Source organism: Gavialis gangeticus, unplaced genomic scaffold, assembly GCF_001723915.1.
Source record: "Gavialis gangeticus isolate Ggan-Ray unplaced genomic scaffold, GavGan_comp1, whole genome shotgun sequence".
In the NCBI taxonomy this organism is placed as follows: domain Eukaryota; kingdom Metazoa; phylum Chordata; order Crocodylia; family Gavialidae; genus Gavialis; species Gavialis gangeticus.
This window is the reverse complement of record NW_017728993.1, coordinates 21,987,447-22,006,721: the sequence shown is the minus strand read 5'-3', so window position 1 is coordinate 22,006,721 and position 19,275 is coordinate 21,987,447. Positions and strand designations below refer to the sequence as shown.

The 19,275-nt window shown below is 41.4% G+C and overlaps 1 protein-coding gene across 1 annotated transcript in view; it reads right to left on the bottom strand.

The window, feature by feature from the left end:
• Positions 1-19,275, bottom strand: part of TRABD2B (TraB domain containing 2B) — a 568,857-nt gene that overhangs the window by 216,602 nt on the left and 332,980 nt on the right. The window contains exon 4 of the mRNA XM_019528309.1: positions 1,443-1,589. Coding sequence (XP_019383854.1) covers positions 1,443-1,589 — 147 coding nt within the window. The remainder of the gene's footprint in view (positions 1-1,442; positions 1,590-19,275) is intronic.

Genomic DNA, 19,275 nt, shown 5'->3' with positions numbered 1-19,275 from the left:
GGCAAGCACAGACAAAGCCCATAAATCCTGCTTCCACATAGTTAAAAGGGAGAATGAAATTAGCATTGACATATAAAACCAGGGAGAAGAAAATTAGCATTTGCATATAACACAGGAGTCTCTCAAAGTTTGCCATGAGCTCTCTGCTGGCCTGGAACGCAGGTTTCATCTACATTGAAAGTCTTTATTAGTATTGGATAATTAAGATAAACAGAGACTAATGGGCTGCATGAGACACACATAATATTATTGGATTACAACATATTTGAGAAGTTGTTTACCTTGTAGCCTATTTACATAAGGATGGCTTCCTTTTCAAATATAAACTCAAATATTACAAAGTCTTTTCTTCTAGTGAAGGGAATTATGTTCAAAGACCCCACAAGCGCTTGTAATTAGCTTTTGTTTGGGCACATTCCTAGCAGAGCTTTGCAGTCATCCCCTTGAAGCCAATGTGCACAAAGAAACAAGGGTAAATCCCAATCTCTCATTAAGCAAATGAGAGACACATGGAAACCAAAAGGAATAGGAGGAATGGAGAGAGAGATGATGAGGGGAGGAAAGGTGAAGAGGGTGGGGAGTGGGGTTTGTGAGATGAGGGCTCTATTTTTTGGTCCTTCACAAACTCCATGTGACAACCTCCCCCTACCAAGTCACATGAAACCTCTCTGCCTCAGGTTTCAACCTGTAACGCTCCTTCTCTATCGTATCATGTCTGTAAGCTATAAGCGTAATAGGCCGGACGTGTAATTATTTGACTAGAGTGAAAGGCCAGTGGTGATGTGAAGGGGGTGCACAGGAGTGCATGTGCACCCCCTGAGAGAGCTGGTGCACCCCTTGACAGGCCACGCTCCCTGCTTAGGCAGCAGGCAGGGGGGGCAGGGGGGAGTGCTGGTGCCTCCCCTGCAGATGCCAGCCAAGCAGTAGGCATGCCAGATGAAGTACACTTCTGGGAGCGCCCTGAGATTGGTTGCAGGGGAACCCCCCCCTCCCCGATTGTTGATTGGTCACTGTGGGGGGGCATGTGCCCCCCCAAGTAAGGTGGCACCAGTAGCCCATGGTGAAAGGTCCTCTCTTGAGCACAACTGAGACACTTTATCTGCTAGAAACAGAGACATGTTTGGGAGAAAAATATGGAACTAGATCCAGATTTTTAACATTAGAGAATGGTTGTATTTGCTTTGCTACATTCCTGGGAGAGGAGCTCTTTCAGAAATGTAGATATGAAGCAGGACTTGGGTTTCAAACACCTTACAGTACAGGGCTTTTTTAGACTGAGGGTTTTGCTTGGAACTCTAGAGCACTGGTTTTACCAATTTATGCTGGTTTAAGTTTCATCTAGCTATATCTGCCCTAGAATAATCAGGGATTCGAAATACAGAGTATTAACATTGTTATAATTACTGAGAACTCATAGTCTGGCTGCTGTGAGATGGACTTACCTGAGAAGTATCATGGTTGAATATGACAGCATTCAGGTCTCCACAATTATAATGCTTGATGAGATCTTCAGTGGTGTATGGAGCTTGCAAGCTGCCTGCCCGTAGACTTTCATGCTGCAGCAAAGTTTGGTTCAAAGCAAACAGCACCTGTACAAATAAAATTTAATTGTGTGATGTAAGTCTATGCAGAACCATAGAAGCAGAACGTGAATGGTGGGTGCAATCTGGAAGCAGTGCAAAGGTTCATCAACAGATGACTCTTGTTTTCCTTTGACTCTTTCAATTGTCCAACCAAGAGACTGGCTCAGGAAGAAGCCATGACAGCTCTTCCCAACTGGAAGATGGGTCAATCTGGGGAAGAACTTTAGAGGAAACTGTTTTAGACTTGCAATATGCTACTTTCCTTAGCAAACTAATAACATAGGCACTTGTATGTCTATGACTTTGGTGGAGTTGCTGGGAAGTCAAAGCAAGAAATTGAACCAGATTGCTTTAGACTTCAGTCAACCTTACTATAAGAGAGAGCAAAGGGAATATCTGAAAACAAAGGAAGTATTATTACCATCCATCCCCCAAAACAGGAGTGGGGTGGAGTGGAAAAAATTCTGTTCAAAGGCCAACTGAAGTAGGAAACTTCAGGGTAGATACAATTCAGAAACATCCAAACATCATTAAGCAGAAAGCTTTGGTGCTACCAGGCGTTTTGCTACTGTCTTTTAAACAGTCTCCAAGAACCTATTTCAACCACTTCTCCATTTTTTCTCCTTCCCATGACCTTTCTTAGCAAAGTGAGTGGTGGTAGTAAGTTGCTAGGCTGTCCCAGAGGACTCACTGAGCGTTTGCATCCCAGCTCTTGAAACACAAAGGGGATGCATTAGCAGAGGAACAGAAGCACAAGGAGCATTCCTTGCTTTTGATCTTTGGACACCCAGATACTATAGCTGACCTTCCAAACCATTAAAGTCTTCCTTAATTAAAGTTTTCCTAACATAGAGTAGATCTATGAATGGTTAAAAGGACCAGATTTAAAATAGATATGAATGCAAACTACAGAAAGAAATGAACTAGCCCTTTCCCTAATAGAACCTAATCTGGGATGACAGGAATTTAGTATTTCCTTGAAATCATTTTGCTTTATAATCCTGGAGATTATATTCGTAAAATAGATCTCTTCATTGAAAAAAAAAAAGATAGATATGGGGTCACATCAGTAAGAACCTTGTGTCTGTTTTTTCCCCTTCATATTACCTGGTTGAGAACAGTATCACATTTGGGATCATGCTTTGATCAACAACTATGACCTTCAACAAGTTTCAGACCATGGCTGATAGGACAGAATTCCCTCTGCATTATCTGTCAAACAATCTGGTTGTGATCTAGGCAGAGCCAGTTTTGGCTTTACAATTATTACTCTAAGTCACACGACTGTGGCTTACCCCACAGTAAATGGAGTGAATTTACAGCATTAGGCTTATGTCAAAATGAACAAAAGGCAGAATTTGGGCAATGGGGCCTGATTCTGAACTGCTTTGCCCGTTCTGCATCTATTCACCACTATGCAAAGTAGTTGTAAAGGGCTGCCTATCAGGTTAGCGCTGAGGACCCCATCACATGCCTATTAATGCAGAGCAATAAACTCCGGCACAATTTGCACCAGAGTTTATTGCTGCTGGGCACACATCTACACATGCACCTGGGAATGCAGCATGTGGAGCCTGGGGAGGTCTGGGAGGTCAGTCTATCAGCCCAGGGCTGCTCTCCCCCCAACCTCTCCCCGGCTCTATGTGCTGCAGGGTGGCTGACTGGGGCATGAGGGTGCCTTAGTGCGGGGCTAGCCGGCAGACAGCTCTGGCACTGAAACATCCTTGTCCCCAGCTAGCTGGTACAATATCTACATGTTCACTGCTGTGGAGTTCTTTTGACCACAACAACAGGATAGTACTTGTATTTACAAGTGCTATCCTGCTGTGGAGTAAATGAATCTACTCCGATCTAATAGTGGAGAAGCTGAGACATTTACTGCACAGATAATTAGTCAACTGTACAGTAAACGTCTCGTATAGACGTGCCCAGTCATGCACACGGAGTTTGCACCCTGCCCAGGGGGAAGCACTGACCTATATCACCAGAAGAAGAAACCAAGTGCAACAGTACTTTGAAAAGAAATGTCTGTACCTGTTACAAAGATTTGGCTTTGCTCATTACAACCAGGTGTTAAAAATCTAATGTGGTTGTTTAATTTACTCTGATTTGTCCTTTTGTTGTTGTGATTTAATTACTTTTTCAGGTCATTTACTTTTACTTTCACTTTCAGATCATTTACTTTTTCAGATGTTAACTTTTTCAGACCTGGGATGGCCAAAACACGTTGTCCAGTTTCATTTTTTGTTCCTTGGCAGTTTCAGCTGAAGTTCTTCATGAACTGAACAAAACTCTGTAATATTTGTGTTGCAAAAAAACCTAAAGGAGACCACACATCCTGCTCATTTGTTTCCCTATAACTCATACCTTCATGTCCCTATTGTTTGTTAATTTTTGTACATGTACACTGTACAGGAGTATAGATGGTAGAGTTGAGCCAAAGTCAGTACGGTTGCAGAAGTATGGAGCATGAGCTAATGTATCCAGCCCAGAATACCCTTCCAAGGAATATAGGCATATCCTGGTTCAAATGATTAACTTTAAGCATCTGAGTGATCCCAGTGAACTCATTAAATGCTTTCAAATATTCATATGCATAAATAGTTGCAAGACCTGGGCTTTAAATATAGTCCCACCAGATTTTTTTTCTTTATTATTAATAGAAATGATTCAATTATTCTTAGGATTTGGACGCCTCGTCCCTTCACTTGTACATTAAATCTGATCTGGCAGCATCTTTTTAAGTAAAAATAAAAGAATAATAACTGAAATATTAACAGTATCTCAACGCACAGCATTTAACCCACCACCAAACTGCATGAACTTTGTATTAGGTCTGTATCATTTTCCAGGGCGGACCTCACGGAATCAGTGAAGGCCCTGAATCTGTACTTGAGTCCCGTGTAAGATCCAGCCCTTATATTTTCCTGAACAACTCTCAAATTCCCTGCAGGCTTTTCTACAAAAACTCCGAACTTTCCCATACCCCCAGCTCAATTTTAGCATCGTCCTTGGCCCATAAAATCCAAGCTGAGTGTATCTGTAATTTTAAAAAGCTGCGAAAAGTATGGTTTAAAGGATTCCTAACCTTTGAAAGGATCTGAGCCCTTTTTTTTTTTCTAAGGGCTGTAGGCTGAGAAGGAAATGGCTCATCCTAGGATTTCCTGCGGATTCTAAACATTTGACTAATAAAAATAAAAGCTTAGAAAAATGTTGACAGGGGAAGCAAGAGCAAAGGTTTCTTCAATATACTTTCACCAAGAACTTTCTTGCTGATTGTTTTTAACAGCACAAAATGTTTAATAAATACTGAATGGTTGTTTTATATATATCTATATCTATATCTATATCTATAGATATATCTATATCTATATATCTATGTGTGTGTGTGTGTATACGTATATAAATGCATATATATATATATATATATATATAACATGCATTCATACATAAATACATGCATATATATACATGCATGCATATATGTATATATATACATATGTGCGTGTGTGTATATATATACATACACATACTATATATGTGTGTGCATATGTATATATACACACACACACATATATATGTGTATGTATACATACACATGTGCATATATATGTATGCATGTGAGTATATGTATATAAACACACAGGCATACATATAGATACACACATATATATACATGCACACATACATATGCAAAGAGATACTGAAAATAATGTATTACATTTTATGATAAAATATTTTAGAGGGAGCCTTAACAATTTAAGAATGATTATTGAATGTTAAATTTTGTTTTTTTTCCCTTTTTAATTTAGTCGCTGTCCCTGGGAATTAGCTAACAATGTAATTATCTAGCACTCGAAAGTAAAAATAATGTTGAGTTCACTGCTAACATTAGGAACTAAGGGCTCCTATACACATGCAGGAAGCTAGCTATTAATTTAGCACATTGCAGTAGACTCAATTAATTGAACCTGCTGGAGCATGGAAATGTGTTCCAGCAGACGCGGGCATCATGTGTATCAGCATCCCTGTGCTGAAGAATGGCAGCGGGGCACTTTGAACTAAAGCTCATTGAACAAGCTTTAGTTCAAAGCACCCTGCCGCCATTTTTCAGCACAGGGGACACCTTATATATGTATATATTTATTTTTATTTAGGTGTTTGGGACTGATGAAGCCAGTTATAAAGACCTTTAGATACCCGGTATATAAATACTTTGACTGTAGGTTCTTAAACCTCAGATATTACGGAACTGACTTGAAAAAAAACCACTTTTGGACAACTTCTAAGTGAAATAAGTGTGTTAGATGTTTCCCCCATATGTTTCCTCAGACTCCTCAAACAAAATTAGCTTTAAGCTGTAATCAAGGGTCTGAAATTTCAGATAGAAAGGAAATGTTTCACGGCCAAAATTCAGCCTTTTGGATTGAGACCAGCACTCATATAGCCAGCCAAGAGGACACAAAGTGGAGTGATTAAGTTGGGCACACCTAAATATCCACCAGCAGAGCTAGGGCACCTTCAACCAGGACTCTACAGAAGCATACTTTTTCAAGGCCACAAAATGCTGTGCTTTCAGGTACATGGTTCAACCTGGGCTAAAATGTACTGAAGGCTTTTTCCAGTTTCTAGGACACTCTCTGGAGCCATTGAAACATTTATTTTAGGGTCACGTTAAAGCCATTTTAAAGCCTCAATTTATTTTTCCTTCCTGCTTGAGTAATGTCACAAAACCAGTATAGTTTTTCTTCTTTTTGCTCCATCTTAACATCGAAGACCCCATGACCTCCAACCTAAATCTCTATCTCAGTTAAGTCTCCCAGAGGTGCCTAAGATTACCGAACAGCTGACTTCAAAATAAACATACTTCAAGTGCCTGCCTTGAGAAGGCCCCACCTAATAAATACAGCAGACAGTATTTGTTCTGGGAAGTGATGGGAAATTATGACTCAGTTTATGGGAGAGAACATTTTTATTTGTGTGATTTACAATCCCTACAGGAAGGTGCAATGTGCAGTTTTGACAGGCCTTTTGAAAGAGGCCTTTTACATGTTAGATGGCATATAGACTGCCGGTGCGGACTTCCTACTCCAAATTATGAGCAGCTACTTGCACCAAAGGACTTGGCCCAATGACTAAGACATATGACTGGGGCTACAGACAGAAGTTGCACACAAACTGGTATAAGTGATTGGAAACCAGTTCAAAATTGTAAAGCAACAGAAGTTCAGTGCACGTGAACCACTTTCAAAATGGCCAAAACCAATTTAAAATAAACCTGGATGGATGTAATATCAGACTTAACTGATTTAAGTTAAATTGGTTTATTGAACTTCTGTCCCAGATCCAGTCTGGGTGACATTGGCTCAACTCTGCTCTCCTATGCAATAGCTTGGAGTAAGCTATATTTGGACCTCAGTTCCTGACCTGGGCTGCCATGCTTCCTCTATAAGCCATGTAAAATACCTTTCTCCTGGATAGTCTACAAGCCCAAGACTTCCTACCATCTGGCACCATGGGCAGATATAGGATTTTGAAAAGGGGGGTACAGATGGTGTGGCACATCATCATATATAACTAAACACATATTTTTCTTCAGGTAAAAGGGACACTAGAAGGTTTTCTAAATATATTAGGAGCCCAGGGCAATATTATTCAGTTTAAGCTCAAAGCACAAACAAATCTAACTTTACTGGAATGTGCATGACTTTGTTATAGCATATATTATGTATTAAAAACCACAACAAACTAGGCAAACAAAATCAAAAGATGTTTCTTTAGTCCTGCTATCATTAGACTTGAATGTCCACCTCTTTCAGATTCATAAAACAACATTTTTATAAAGCAATGCTTCACTAGAAGTTATTTCCACACCTAAATGTTAACATGAGTTAATGGTTCCATACCTGACCTGATGTTTTTATATAGAGTTAAAACAGGCTGCAGGGCTGTGAAATAGAAGCTACATTAAAAAGACCAGCTAACAGTAGAATTGCAGAAGAAAGAATAGCTTGATTAGTGAAACATCAGAAAAGACAAGAAGGTTATTAGTAGCTGTGGGATGAAGAGTTTAGAAGGAATCAGGTAGATTACAGTGAGCCATGAAGTCATGTGACTCCCTCAGCACTGCCTGAATAGAAATGCTGCTGCCACTGCTAGGCAGTTGGGTTTAAGTTTTGGGTGGGCCAGGGATCAAAGATGGGTGCAATTTTCCTACTGTAACCTCCTGGATCTGCCCCTGCCTGGCACCACCCTATGGCACTTCTAGCCTTCAAATATCTAGATGTCTACTATCTTCAGACAAGATACTGGTCATCTGAAAGCTACGGACAGGATAGCTGGAGTTGGTTCCTCTCTCTGTGAAGTCTAGAAGAGCTTCAATATTAAATGAAGGGAAATCAAGATGAGGGTACTTGTTTTTGGCTGTGCCAAGCACTCTTCCCATCAACTAATAACAATATCTAAGCTTCTGCTCGCTTTTCCATGCTGTTTTTCCTATGGAATCAAGGACTCCATACTGAAACAGGAATGGTGTAGGTGACCCTTTGCCTTAAGTAAAGCTGTTCTACAGGCCCAGTTACATGATTGAATCTAGCAAGATGGATTCCTATACTAATGGATAGCAAAGTTTAAGAAGTCTAATACTCACACACATACATGCACACTTATCTATCCAACAGTTTCATCTGCATATTGTCAACTTCAAAAGATGAAATGAAAAAAAAAAACAACCCTCTTCGCTCTCCTATAACATTAATATAGAAAATCTGTATCACATTGCAGTTTGTCAAACAGGACTTTCTATTAAAGCATCTGTAGAGACACAACTACATTGGCACCTGAGAAATCTGTGAAACATTTGGAACTTCACTTTTGCTAGGAATTGTACATTGCGGGGAGGTGTTTGTTTTTGCATGACCTTATACTGTGATTTTCATTGTGATCGGGTTAATCCATTCCAAGAAAAGCCAGCTAAGAGAACATTCCCACCTACTTCATTTATAGAGGGGAATACGTGCCTGTGTACAAGGGCTGGGCTCAGAAAATTCAAGGCTTTTCAATAAAAGCCTATTCTGTCAGGGATTTACATCATATTCAGTTTGGGAATGAAGCAGATGGCTGGCTGAAATTCCACCTGTTCTAAGGAACCCTCTGAAGCCTTCATAAATCATTTTTATTATACTACAAGTCTTCAACTCCAGACTAAAAGCTCCAAAGCCATTAGTGAAAGTAATGACATGCACACTGTAGTTAAAAAGAAGAAATCACAGCCTGTTAAAGAGCAAAACTCCACACACCCCCACCCCTCTTCCTTCTGTTTGGTCCTATCTGCAAAATCTGTGTTCCTGGATATTAACCAAATACAATATTGTACATGATGTTTCATCACTCTTCCACAGAGTCCAATTATTTCCCTTTTCACACCACTTAGAAGACAAATTTTCACCATATTTCTGTGACAGATTCAATTCTATTTATGAATTGTCTGCTGCATTGACCACCAAACACCAAAGAGATGAAGGATGTAGAAGACTGTTTTTTCAACTTTATGTTGTATTTAATGCTGTAACTTAGGCCCCTGACAGATATGATTATTATGTTAATTATGTCTTTAGTAGTGGCCTGGCCACATGTTCGTTCAATTAATGGCATGACAGAATGAGGAATAAGCCATAAAGTTATTATACAAATTATGTGCAATAAATTTGTGGTCAGTTTCTATCATGACTTTAATTGAACATATGGTCATATGTACTGGAGCCTTTCAAGACTCCCTTGTGCTCCAGAGGCTGGGAGCACCTGATTGGGTCAACTAAACTGGAGGTCCCAGACACAGGAGAACAGGGAGCCAAGCTCACTATCTGTGGTGCAAGAGAAGCCCAGGATCAGGCTACCCTTGCACTGGCAATATGGCATGATGGCTCAATCCTAAAATTGCCCCTCTTGCCATGCCCATGTATCATGGCAGGCAGCATGATTGTTGGGATTCTGCATCCGATCCCATCACACTTTTAAATTAGCATTTGCCAGGGGCCTGGGGAAAATAAATTGGCTGTTCTCTGTTTCACCTTTCCAAGAATAATGCTTGGATGTTTTGCCAGAAATCCATTTATCTTGCTATTTACAATTAGTGGAGCTTGCTGAACTCTGATGCATCCGACTCATTGCATCCATTAAGATTCTAGTAGCTTTGGGAAGGTCTGATATACATTGTCTATGTGTAGAGTTGTCACAGCTAGTTAGAAGCCAGTGTTAACAGAGAAAGCAACTGTTCTTTGAAATGTTGTTAAAAAGTGAGATCAACAACAACATCATAGCTCTTGCTCAACTTATATGGGAGTGAAACAGGAACTGATATGACGAATTTTATTTAAATTTCCTGTATGGAGTCCAGTAACTTGCTTTTAACGAATCTCTTTGTTAGCTAAGTCATCCAGTGTTGATTACCTGCACTTAAACTATGAGCAGAGAGTCAGTAAGCCCTTGTTCTGAAGTTAAGTGGAAGATAGGGCAGGGTAACACCTTACAGACTAACTGGGTCAGTATGCTATACCCAGTATGTTATCACAGTATGCTGCTTGAGGCAACATGACAGATTTCAAGTCATCAGATAGAGTTTCTAAGACAACCTCTTTAATTTGTCATAGAGCAGCAAAAGTGAATGTTATGATGCAAAAAAAAAGTAGGCTTTACATAAGCTTGAGACTTCAACCTGGATTCCCTGTTCAAATGATACGTGGAAGTCTGATGGCCAGAGAAGATTCTCAAGTCTTCACAAAGAGTATTTCAAACCATTCTCCTAAAACGGCCAACATCATTCAGTTCAGAGCCCAAATGGGACAAAAGAACCAAGCAGGAGAGTAAAAGGTAGCTGAAAGAAGTGGATTTGTGCATTTTGACCTCTCTATGAAGAAGATCTCGGACTGCCATAAAAGAATGAGAAAACTCGCAACCCGAAGTTGAGACCTCAGATGAGTATTCCTGATAAAGGCAAGGCAGACCAAACTTTCCATTCTCCTCCAAGGTGTGTGTGTGTGGAGGGGAGGCGGGGGACAAGCAACAACCCTCCCCCACACCCCCAAAAACAATTATGTGGGAAGGGGACAATAGGAAAAAATGGCCTTATTTGTGTAACACAAAAAACAAAATAATTAAGGCATAAATCTATTTTCCTTCTCCTTTTACAGGGCAATTTGATGGAGTTTCCAGACTTTTTTTCTTGTTTATCAAGAGCTGATTCAGGTTCTGGAAGATCCTGATTGGACTTGTCCCAGCCTTCCCCACCAACTTGGCCTTGCTCTAAGCTAAGGTTTCTGCTGTATAACCTAAACCCTAGATGCTCAACCTTTCCTTTTGTAATATGAAAACCTTCCTTCCCTGCAGCTTCTTCCAAGGAAGCAAGTATGGCCCTGTGGTGAGTACACCAGATAGAGACAAGAGCTTGGTGTTCTGCTCTACCATACTCCTTCTCTATAAGCTTGGGCAAGAGCTGCAGACCCAAAATTCACTGTTGTATTTTCACATTGAACTCCTGTTTAGTTGCTTGGTATTGATTTCAATGGTAAACACCTAAATAAATGTTAGGTGCCTAAATACCTTTGTGAATTGGGCCACAGGTTTCCTCTGTGCTTCATGTAGATGTTACATGAAGACCTAAGAACATAAGAACTGCTATTTACTAAGTCAGACCATAGGTCTATCTTATCCAGTCTCCTGGGTCACACAGCAGCAGAGAGTGGACATTGGAGACTGAACAGTGTTGTACCAATTAATACTTTAAAGGTCAAATATTATAGTAATGGGACTCCTACAAATACTTAAGGAGAGGTAGATAGTTTACTTAGATATCAGTGAGGAGGGGATAAGAATGGTATGAAAATCTGGTTGGAAAAATATCACGATACCTTCTCTGATTTTAGTTTTATCTTCCATCTTGAGTGTGCCTCCGAATTTTCTTCCTCCTGTGGTTTCAGTCTATAGCTCTAAGCATCCAAAAATCACAAGCCAATCCTCAGATAATCTCCACATTCATTTGAAAGATATACATTCAGGGTGCTTTTTATTTATGTGATGATTTGAGAGCTCATATAAGTTTTTTATCTTCAGAAATATGAGCGCTTTTTTTTTCTTTAATGAAAATTATTATAGGCACAGTGTATTGACACGTCTCCACGAAATGGAGATTTAGGAAAAACACCAAATATCATGAGATCCATATTGAAATTGTGAGTGTGGCCATGGGTGACTAGTGCCTCCTGAGTCTGGGGGGGCACCAGGTTGCCAACGAGGGGGGCGAAGGGGGAGGGGAGCAGCAGCCACGTGGAACCACCAGTGACAAAACTGGAAGTGCACTTCTGCTGGCAATTCCAGTTTTGCAGCTGGCATTTCCCAGGGTGCACAGCCAATCTCAGGGGGTGCAAGTGCATCCATGTGCACCCCCTACATGTCGCCAATGGTATGGACAGTCAGATTGTTTCATAGTTTCATAGACGTTAGGGGCTGGAAGGGATCTTGCACGATCATCAGGTCCAGCCCTCCTGCACATGGGCAGGAAAGACTGCTGGGGTCAGATGAACCCAGCAAGGTGCATGTCAAGATGCTTTTTGAAGATTGCCAGGGTGGGCAATTGAACCACCTATGGGGGAAGCCTCTTCCAAAACCCTCAGCACTTGACTTGTAAAAAAGTTGTTCCTTATGTCCCATCTAAAGTGATTTAGACTGTAGATTTGGACTGCAAGTGCTTTGGGACAGGACACGTCTTTTTGGCTCTGTTTTTCTCTCTGTCTAGCATGACAGAGTATTAATCCATATTGAGGACTCCAAGACACGACCAAAATACCAATCCAAATAATAAAAAATAATTGAAACGCTCAAGTAGATATATTATTAGTCTCCAAACTGGGTTTAGTATTCCAAGTCCACGAGACTTTTGCAAGGGCCAATATAACTAAAGTATATGGTTCTTGAGGGCCTTCTGTACTTGAAAAGAAAATCAAGCATACACTTTTAGGTCAAAATAAGGGGCTTGGAACAAACCAACTGACTCTCTGGTTTTCTGGATTAATAAAAGTCAATAAAGTGCTTGCCCACATCCTTCTAATGCCATTTGCTTCCAATAGGAGGGCATTTCTCCTCACTACCCCTTGCTTACTTGTACTCTTGCAAAAATTAGCAAACTGTGAAACTCACCTAACGAGGTCAGCAGCAGGAAATAGTTCTGAAAAACAGTTCCAGCGGGACAGCCTATGAGGCCCCCCCATGCCTGAAAGAAATCCTTGATGCATCTGAACATCACACACCAGGGCCACAAGGAGGAACAAGAGCAACTTTTTTTGGTTCTATAAAGGGACAGTGAAGGAAAGTGAAGCCATTAACTCATCCCCTGGAATTTTTGCTCACAAAACTGTGCCCCCTGTTAAAGTTTCTCATAAAGCCTTTCGCCTAGTTGGTTCCATATGTTCCCCAAACCCACAGTTATTGCTTCTGAAAGGCAGGAGCAGTTAACAGGCTGTGGCTTGGCACTGACCCGGGAGACCTTAAGACCTGGCTTTTTCCCTTTCAAATAGCTAATTAACCAGTTTAATAAAATGTTTCGATCTGGCCCAAGAGCTCTGAAAACTCACTCTAACCACAATATATCCTACAGGGTTATTCATTACTCTGAAACTCAGGACTGACCTGGTATGAGGCAGTGGTGCCAACAATGTGCAGCTGCAGGTTTCAGAAGGGGTTTTGAGAGCCTGGGAAATTACAGGGACTCTGGGCTTGACTCTTCATTCCTTGCACACCCAAATCTCTGGATGATGTCAGCAGCAGATTTTAAGTTGACTTCAACACAAACTGAGAATTCACATTCACATCCTAGACCTTTTTTGCCATTCAAACTTTCTTTGCTAAGTCTTCAGGTGCACAATCATCTCCTTTTTCACAAACATGTGGATATAAGCCATGGCCATTAGCTCTGACACAACAGCCCTCCAACACAAGCTAGAGAATCCCCACAGCCAGCAGCAGTTCCTGGTCTCTTACTGGGAACATGATTTTGTGCGCAAAACCCTTCATTTGCAGGGAGCTGGGATTGTCACACCTGTTTCATGGCCAAATCAGTAGAGTGGCAAGGATTTTTGTGGACACTGTGTTTAATGGGATCAACTGCATGGTTGGAGTAGACTTAAACCAGCTTTCAAATGCAATGCATTCTTCTACAGGTCTGACTAGTGAGTACAGATTTCTTTAGACACCCTGACTGACTGCCTTGTGCACCTCTCATTTAAACTAACATGTCTGGAGTCCATGCAACTAATAGTTTTTGCGGGGCATCTCAGAAAGCTAGTGATTGAGGTTCTGTTTTCCCATTGCATCTTTCAGGCCTTATTCATCCCCTGCTTAAAACCTATGAATGACTTAAGACTCACACAAGCACTCTCCAGTTCTGCTTTGCTAGTGTTTTGAAGGTACATCCTGCTACTGAGCATCAAATTCTTTTAGCCAGTGGCCAAGCATTGCATCTATTTCTCTTTGAATAGAAAGATTGTGTCCCAAAATGGCTGTTGCTGAGCCCTTTCAAGATGTAAAACTCTGTACAGTTGCTAAATAGTTCATTATAATAATAATAATAATAAATATATTGATAGTATTGATAGTACTATTATAGTTATGAATAGAAAGATTAATAAATGACCCATTATTGGAGGATTAGAAACATATTAGTACAGGAGCTTACAAAAAACGAAGTTGTAGTGACATCCTGGAAGACTTGTCATAAATTTCTCATAGACTTCCATAGACTTGTCCTAGTTGCTACAGACACAATGCATGTTCCTCATCTAAGGTCTTGCGCCCTGTTCCTTTCTGAAACCACAGGACGCTTTCCATAGGGACAGTAAAATAAAGTTACTGAATTGGTTGCCACCCATTCTGCTTTGAATGGACAGATCTACTTGTGGTGTCTGGGGACAAGTTCCCCCCATGATTCTAGTTACTCTGCCTCCTTTGATTAGCACTGCCCTATGTGCCCACAACACAGCAGACTGGCCAGGATGATCAATCAACAGACCACTGATCAGAGAATTTCCACTGGGGCAAATCAAAGACCTGCTTCATTTCCGGGCACTATACGGTCTTCCCAGGCAACCTGCTGAGAAACCACAACCTGCCTTCCTCCCTTCAGTGACAGGGCCCATGCTTAGATCTTTCCTTGTTTCTATTAGCAATATTGGTACGAAACCTCTCTAGTGCTTGAATAAAACATGGGGGGAGTTAGACAAAAGAGAGCATAGACCACAAAGGACTTACTGGGTGCGTCTACATATGCATTAATGTGCTTTAGTTAATGTGCATTTAATCTAGTACCATTGTGAGGTACTAGAAAAATGTGCATTAGCCTGTCTTAATGCACATTAACTAAATAGCACTTTTACACATGCCCCAGGGATAGGAGTGGGATGGTGCTTTAATTAGAGTGGCTCTGATTAAAGCGCCGCCATATCTCATGTATCAGCATGCCCGCACTTAAAAATAGCAGGAAAGACGCTTGAATTAAAGCTCGTTTGACGCGCTTTAGTTTAAGAGCCCCCCCCCCCCCCCTATTTAAGCCTGGGCCCCCCTTTTAAGGTCTCACTCTTCATTTGAGCTATTGGCAATTTAAAGTAACAGGGACACTGAGACACGAGATGCAGGAGGCTGCTGGAGTGTGGTAATTGCCATACTCCAGCAGACTCAATTAATCGAGTCTTCGCCAATGTGCTGGAATTCCAGTGCACTGGAGCAGCCACCATGCTCATGTATAAGTACCCACAGTTTTTAAAGGATGCTTACTGCGCATTAGCTTATTTTAACATGCATTAACTAAATAGCATGGGCTTTTTAGTGGCACTTTACTGCACATTAAAATAGGCTAACGCACATTAATCAGACACGCACTGATTGGCACACAGCAGAAATGAGTACCTAACTTTATAACGTGTTTCCTCCACTGGTAGACCCTGCCTCATGTCTGACCCCTGCTGTTTTATAGGGGCACTGGGATCGGGCCCACAATGAGCTAATGCAAAATACATAGGGAGTGATAGGAGGCACTATAGCCCCACACCCATTGCCAAAGCTCCATGTTGACACAGCCTCCATGGTGCACCTGGGAATGAAGGTACTAGAAGCATTGTCAGGCACTGGAAATGAGGTAATGTAGCCAGATAAACACAAATCTATTTATCTTGAGTGTCTATCTGTTATACCCACCTATTGCTAACCTTAAGCATTTGGCCCTTGTGCACCAGTCCCCCAAATATCACAACATTCTCTAAAATAAAACTCCTTGTTTTGGTTCTTTTTATTTGCCTTCTGCTTTTTTTTTTTTTTTTTGAGCACTTAACAGTCACATTCTTTGAGGGGGGTTTTCTGCGGCAATGAGAGCCAGAATTTTATTTTTAGTCTTTCTTTGGAAAAGAAAGCAGTGCTTCCCATGGAATAAAGCGACTCCAGAAGGTGAGGGCTTAAGAATACTATCAATTGTTAAAATCACAGAAGATGGCAACACCACTTCTTCTGTCTTATCCTTCAGCTGTGTTGCCTATGGAGTAGAAACTCTCTTCCTGCTATATATATTCAGTACCTGTTAAATAATGAAGTCGGCACCCCCCAATATTACCACTGCTATGACTACCACTGTTATGCTCATAATATCTAATTATTATATTCAGAACAGCAACAGTTGCAATGCTGTATGATATTTGCAATTACACAAATTTGAAAAGATTTTTTTTCCTTAAATAACACTTGGAGTGGAAAACAATAACTCCAATTAGAGCTCCTTGGTCTATGATAACCACGCAGTGAATACATTCTTTGGATATTGTCCATCCCATTAAAAAATAAAACTATTAATCAAGAATATCTAGGTATTATTGACCCTTCAGTGCACAACATGCTCAGTACAGAACCAAACAAACTTTTAATGTAGATATTTTACTCAGGCTAAAGAGGGTCTCTTCCATTATGCTTCACAGATCTTTAAAGCTGCCTGAAATACACAGCACTGGAATTTCTCTTTTTTATTCCATGGTATAACTATATACGCATAACTCTCCCAGCTTCATTAGAGGTGCAAAGGTAGGTGTTGTAAATAAATTAAAGAGTGAGCAAAGAACTGGGCTGCAGCTTCATAGGAACGGAAAAGCTAATAGAAATAGAATTTTCTCCATTAATTTGATTAGTAAAACACATTGACTGGTGTGGCTTTTTCATGGGGGGAATTATGGCAGTAAGAACCCCAATTCTTAAGTTCATCCCTATTCCGCAAAACAGATAAGCACATGCTTAAAGTTACGCATATCTTTCAGGCTCATTGAAGTCACTGAGACTTAAGCATGTACTGAGATTTAAGCATATGCTTAAGGACTTTGCTAGATCAATTCTGCAAACATGCATGTGTGTATCAAGTGACTGGCTTACACTGGCTCCAACAGATCTTTTCTCCTGAGTCAATTTACCCAATATACCTAACAGTTTGCAATGCAGTAGCCATATTCTGCACCTAGAAATCTAGTCCTGCAGACAAGTACGTGCTTTCAGAAGAATCAGACTCAGTAATAAATGTTGACATGGTGAAGCCCTTTATAGACTGTAATTCTGCAATGCTGGCGCTACTTACATGGTGGCAAAATGCGACCTAGAAGCAATAAAATTACTGGGTGACTTGTAAGCTGTTGCTTTGGATTCCAGGTAAATAATACCTATGAGGGTAGGGTGTGGAACACCTAAAAATGATTAGGTGGGAGAAAAATAATCTAAAGTAAAAAATTCAGCTTTCAATTAAATCAAGCCAGACTGTAAAGTGGGTCCTTCGCTTTGTCCCTGTAAGTTCCATTTTTATCTGAGGGAGAAAAATAAACATGCTTCCAAAGCTAATTAGCCGGCAATGTTCAGGGACCTGGATTTGATTTTAGCTAGATTCACCCAAATGCTATGTTTCAGTTAAAAATATCAAAACATCCATTAAAAGAACAAACAACCAGACCCTTGCTTGGTGTAAAGAGCAAATGGGGGCTCCCTAATTTATCCCAGCTGAGGACTTGACATACTGTTTAGACTGACAAGTGCAGCATGAATGGAACCCAGTTCAGAGCTGACCCATCGACTGGAATGGGGTTGGCTCCACAGAGCTGGATGGGAGTGTTGTCTATTGTCCTTTTAAGGGTCATCGTCAAATCTTGGCACCAATAAGCTACATTAGTAGAATTAATGCAACTAAATGGCTCCTGCTAAAATTGCATTAGTAGGGATGTTACCAGCAGATCGAAGGAAGTGATTCCTCCACTCTGTTTAGCACTGGTGAGGCCACATCTGGAGTCCTGTGACCAGTTTTGGACCCCTCACTATAGAAAGGATGTGGACACATTGGAGAGAGTCCAGTGGAGGGCAATAAAAATGGTTCGGGGCCAGGGCATGTGATTTCTGAGGAGAGGAGGAGGGAACTGGGCTTATTTAGTCTGCAGAAGAGAAGACTGAGGATTTAATAGTAGCCTTCAACTCCCTGCAGGATGCCTCCAAAGAGGATGGAGTTGCCTGTTCTCAGCGGTTGCAGATGACAGGACAAGGAGCAATGGGCTCGAGTTGCAGCAAGGGCAGTTTAGGTTGGATATTAGGAAACACTTTCTCACTTGGAAGGTGGTGAAGCACTGGAAAGGGTTACCCAGAGAGGTGGTGCAATCTTCATCCTTGGAGGTTTCTCAAGCCTGGCTCAACAAAGCCCTGGCTGGAATGATCTAGTTAGGTCCTGCTTTGAGCAGGGGGTTGGACTAGATGACCTCCTGAGGTCCCTTCCAACCCTCATTTTCTATGATTCAATGACATTCTCTTCTTATACCCATGCTAGTCTAATTTTAATCACTTCAGCTGAATTGTACTGGTGCAACAGACAACAGAATTTGATCCAAAGGGTTTCAGAGCATATTTGAATTGCCTGGGTGCGCGAGACCCACCGTTCTAATCTTATCCTGGTTAGGGAATCCTAGTTAGGGAATTCTAACCTAATCTAATCTACTCCTAGTTAGGGAACTTCTGGTGGGGCTGGACATGTTTAAATCAGCAGGTCCAGATCATCTCCACCCCAGTGTGCTGAGGGAATTGGCAGGGGTCATTGCGGGGTCCCTGGCACAGCTTTACAAGCACTCGTGGTGCTCTGGCCAGGTGCCAGAGGACTGTAAAAAGGCCAATGTGGTCCCCATTTTCAAAAAAGGGAGGAAGGAGGACCCAGGTAACTATAGGCCCGTTAGTTTTACCTCAGTCCTGGGAAAGCTCTTTGAGAGAATTATCCAGGAGCACATCTGTGAGGGACCAGCGGGGGTGGGGAGGTGGGGGCAGATTATGCTCAGAGGCAACCAATGTGGGTTCATTAGGGGCAGGTCCTGTCAAACCAAACTGGTAGCCTTTTACGACCAGGTCACAAAATCCTTGGACGCAGGTGTCGTGGTGGATGTAGTCTTTCTGGAATTTAGGAAAGGCTTCGACACTGTCTCTCATCCCATTCTCATTAAAAAACTAGGCGACTGTGGTGTTGATGCCTGCACAGTCAGAAGGGTCGCCAACTGGCTGGAGGGCCATACCCAGAGAGTGGTGGTGGATGGGCCAATTTTGACCTGGAGGGATGTGGGCAGTGGGGTCCCCTAGGGCTCGGTTTTCGGGCCCGCACTGT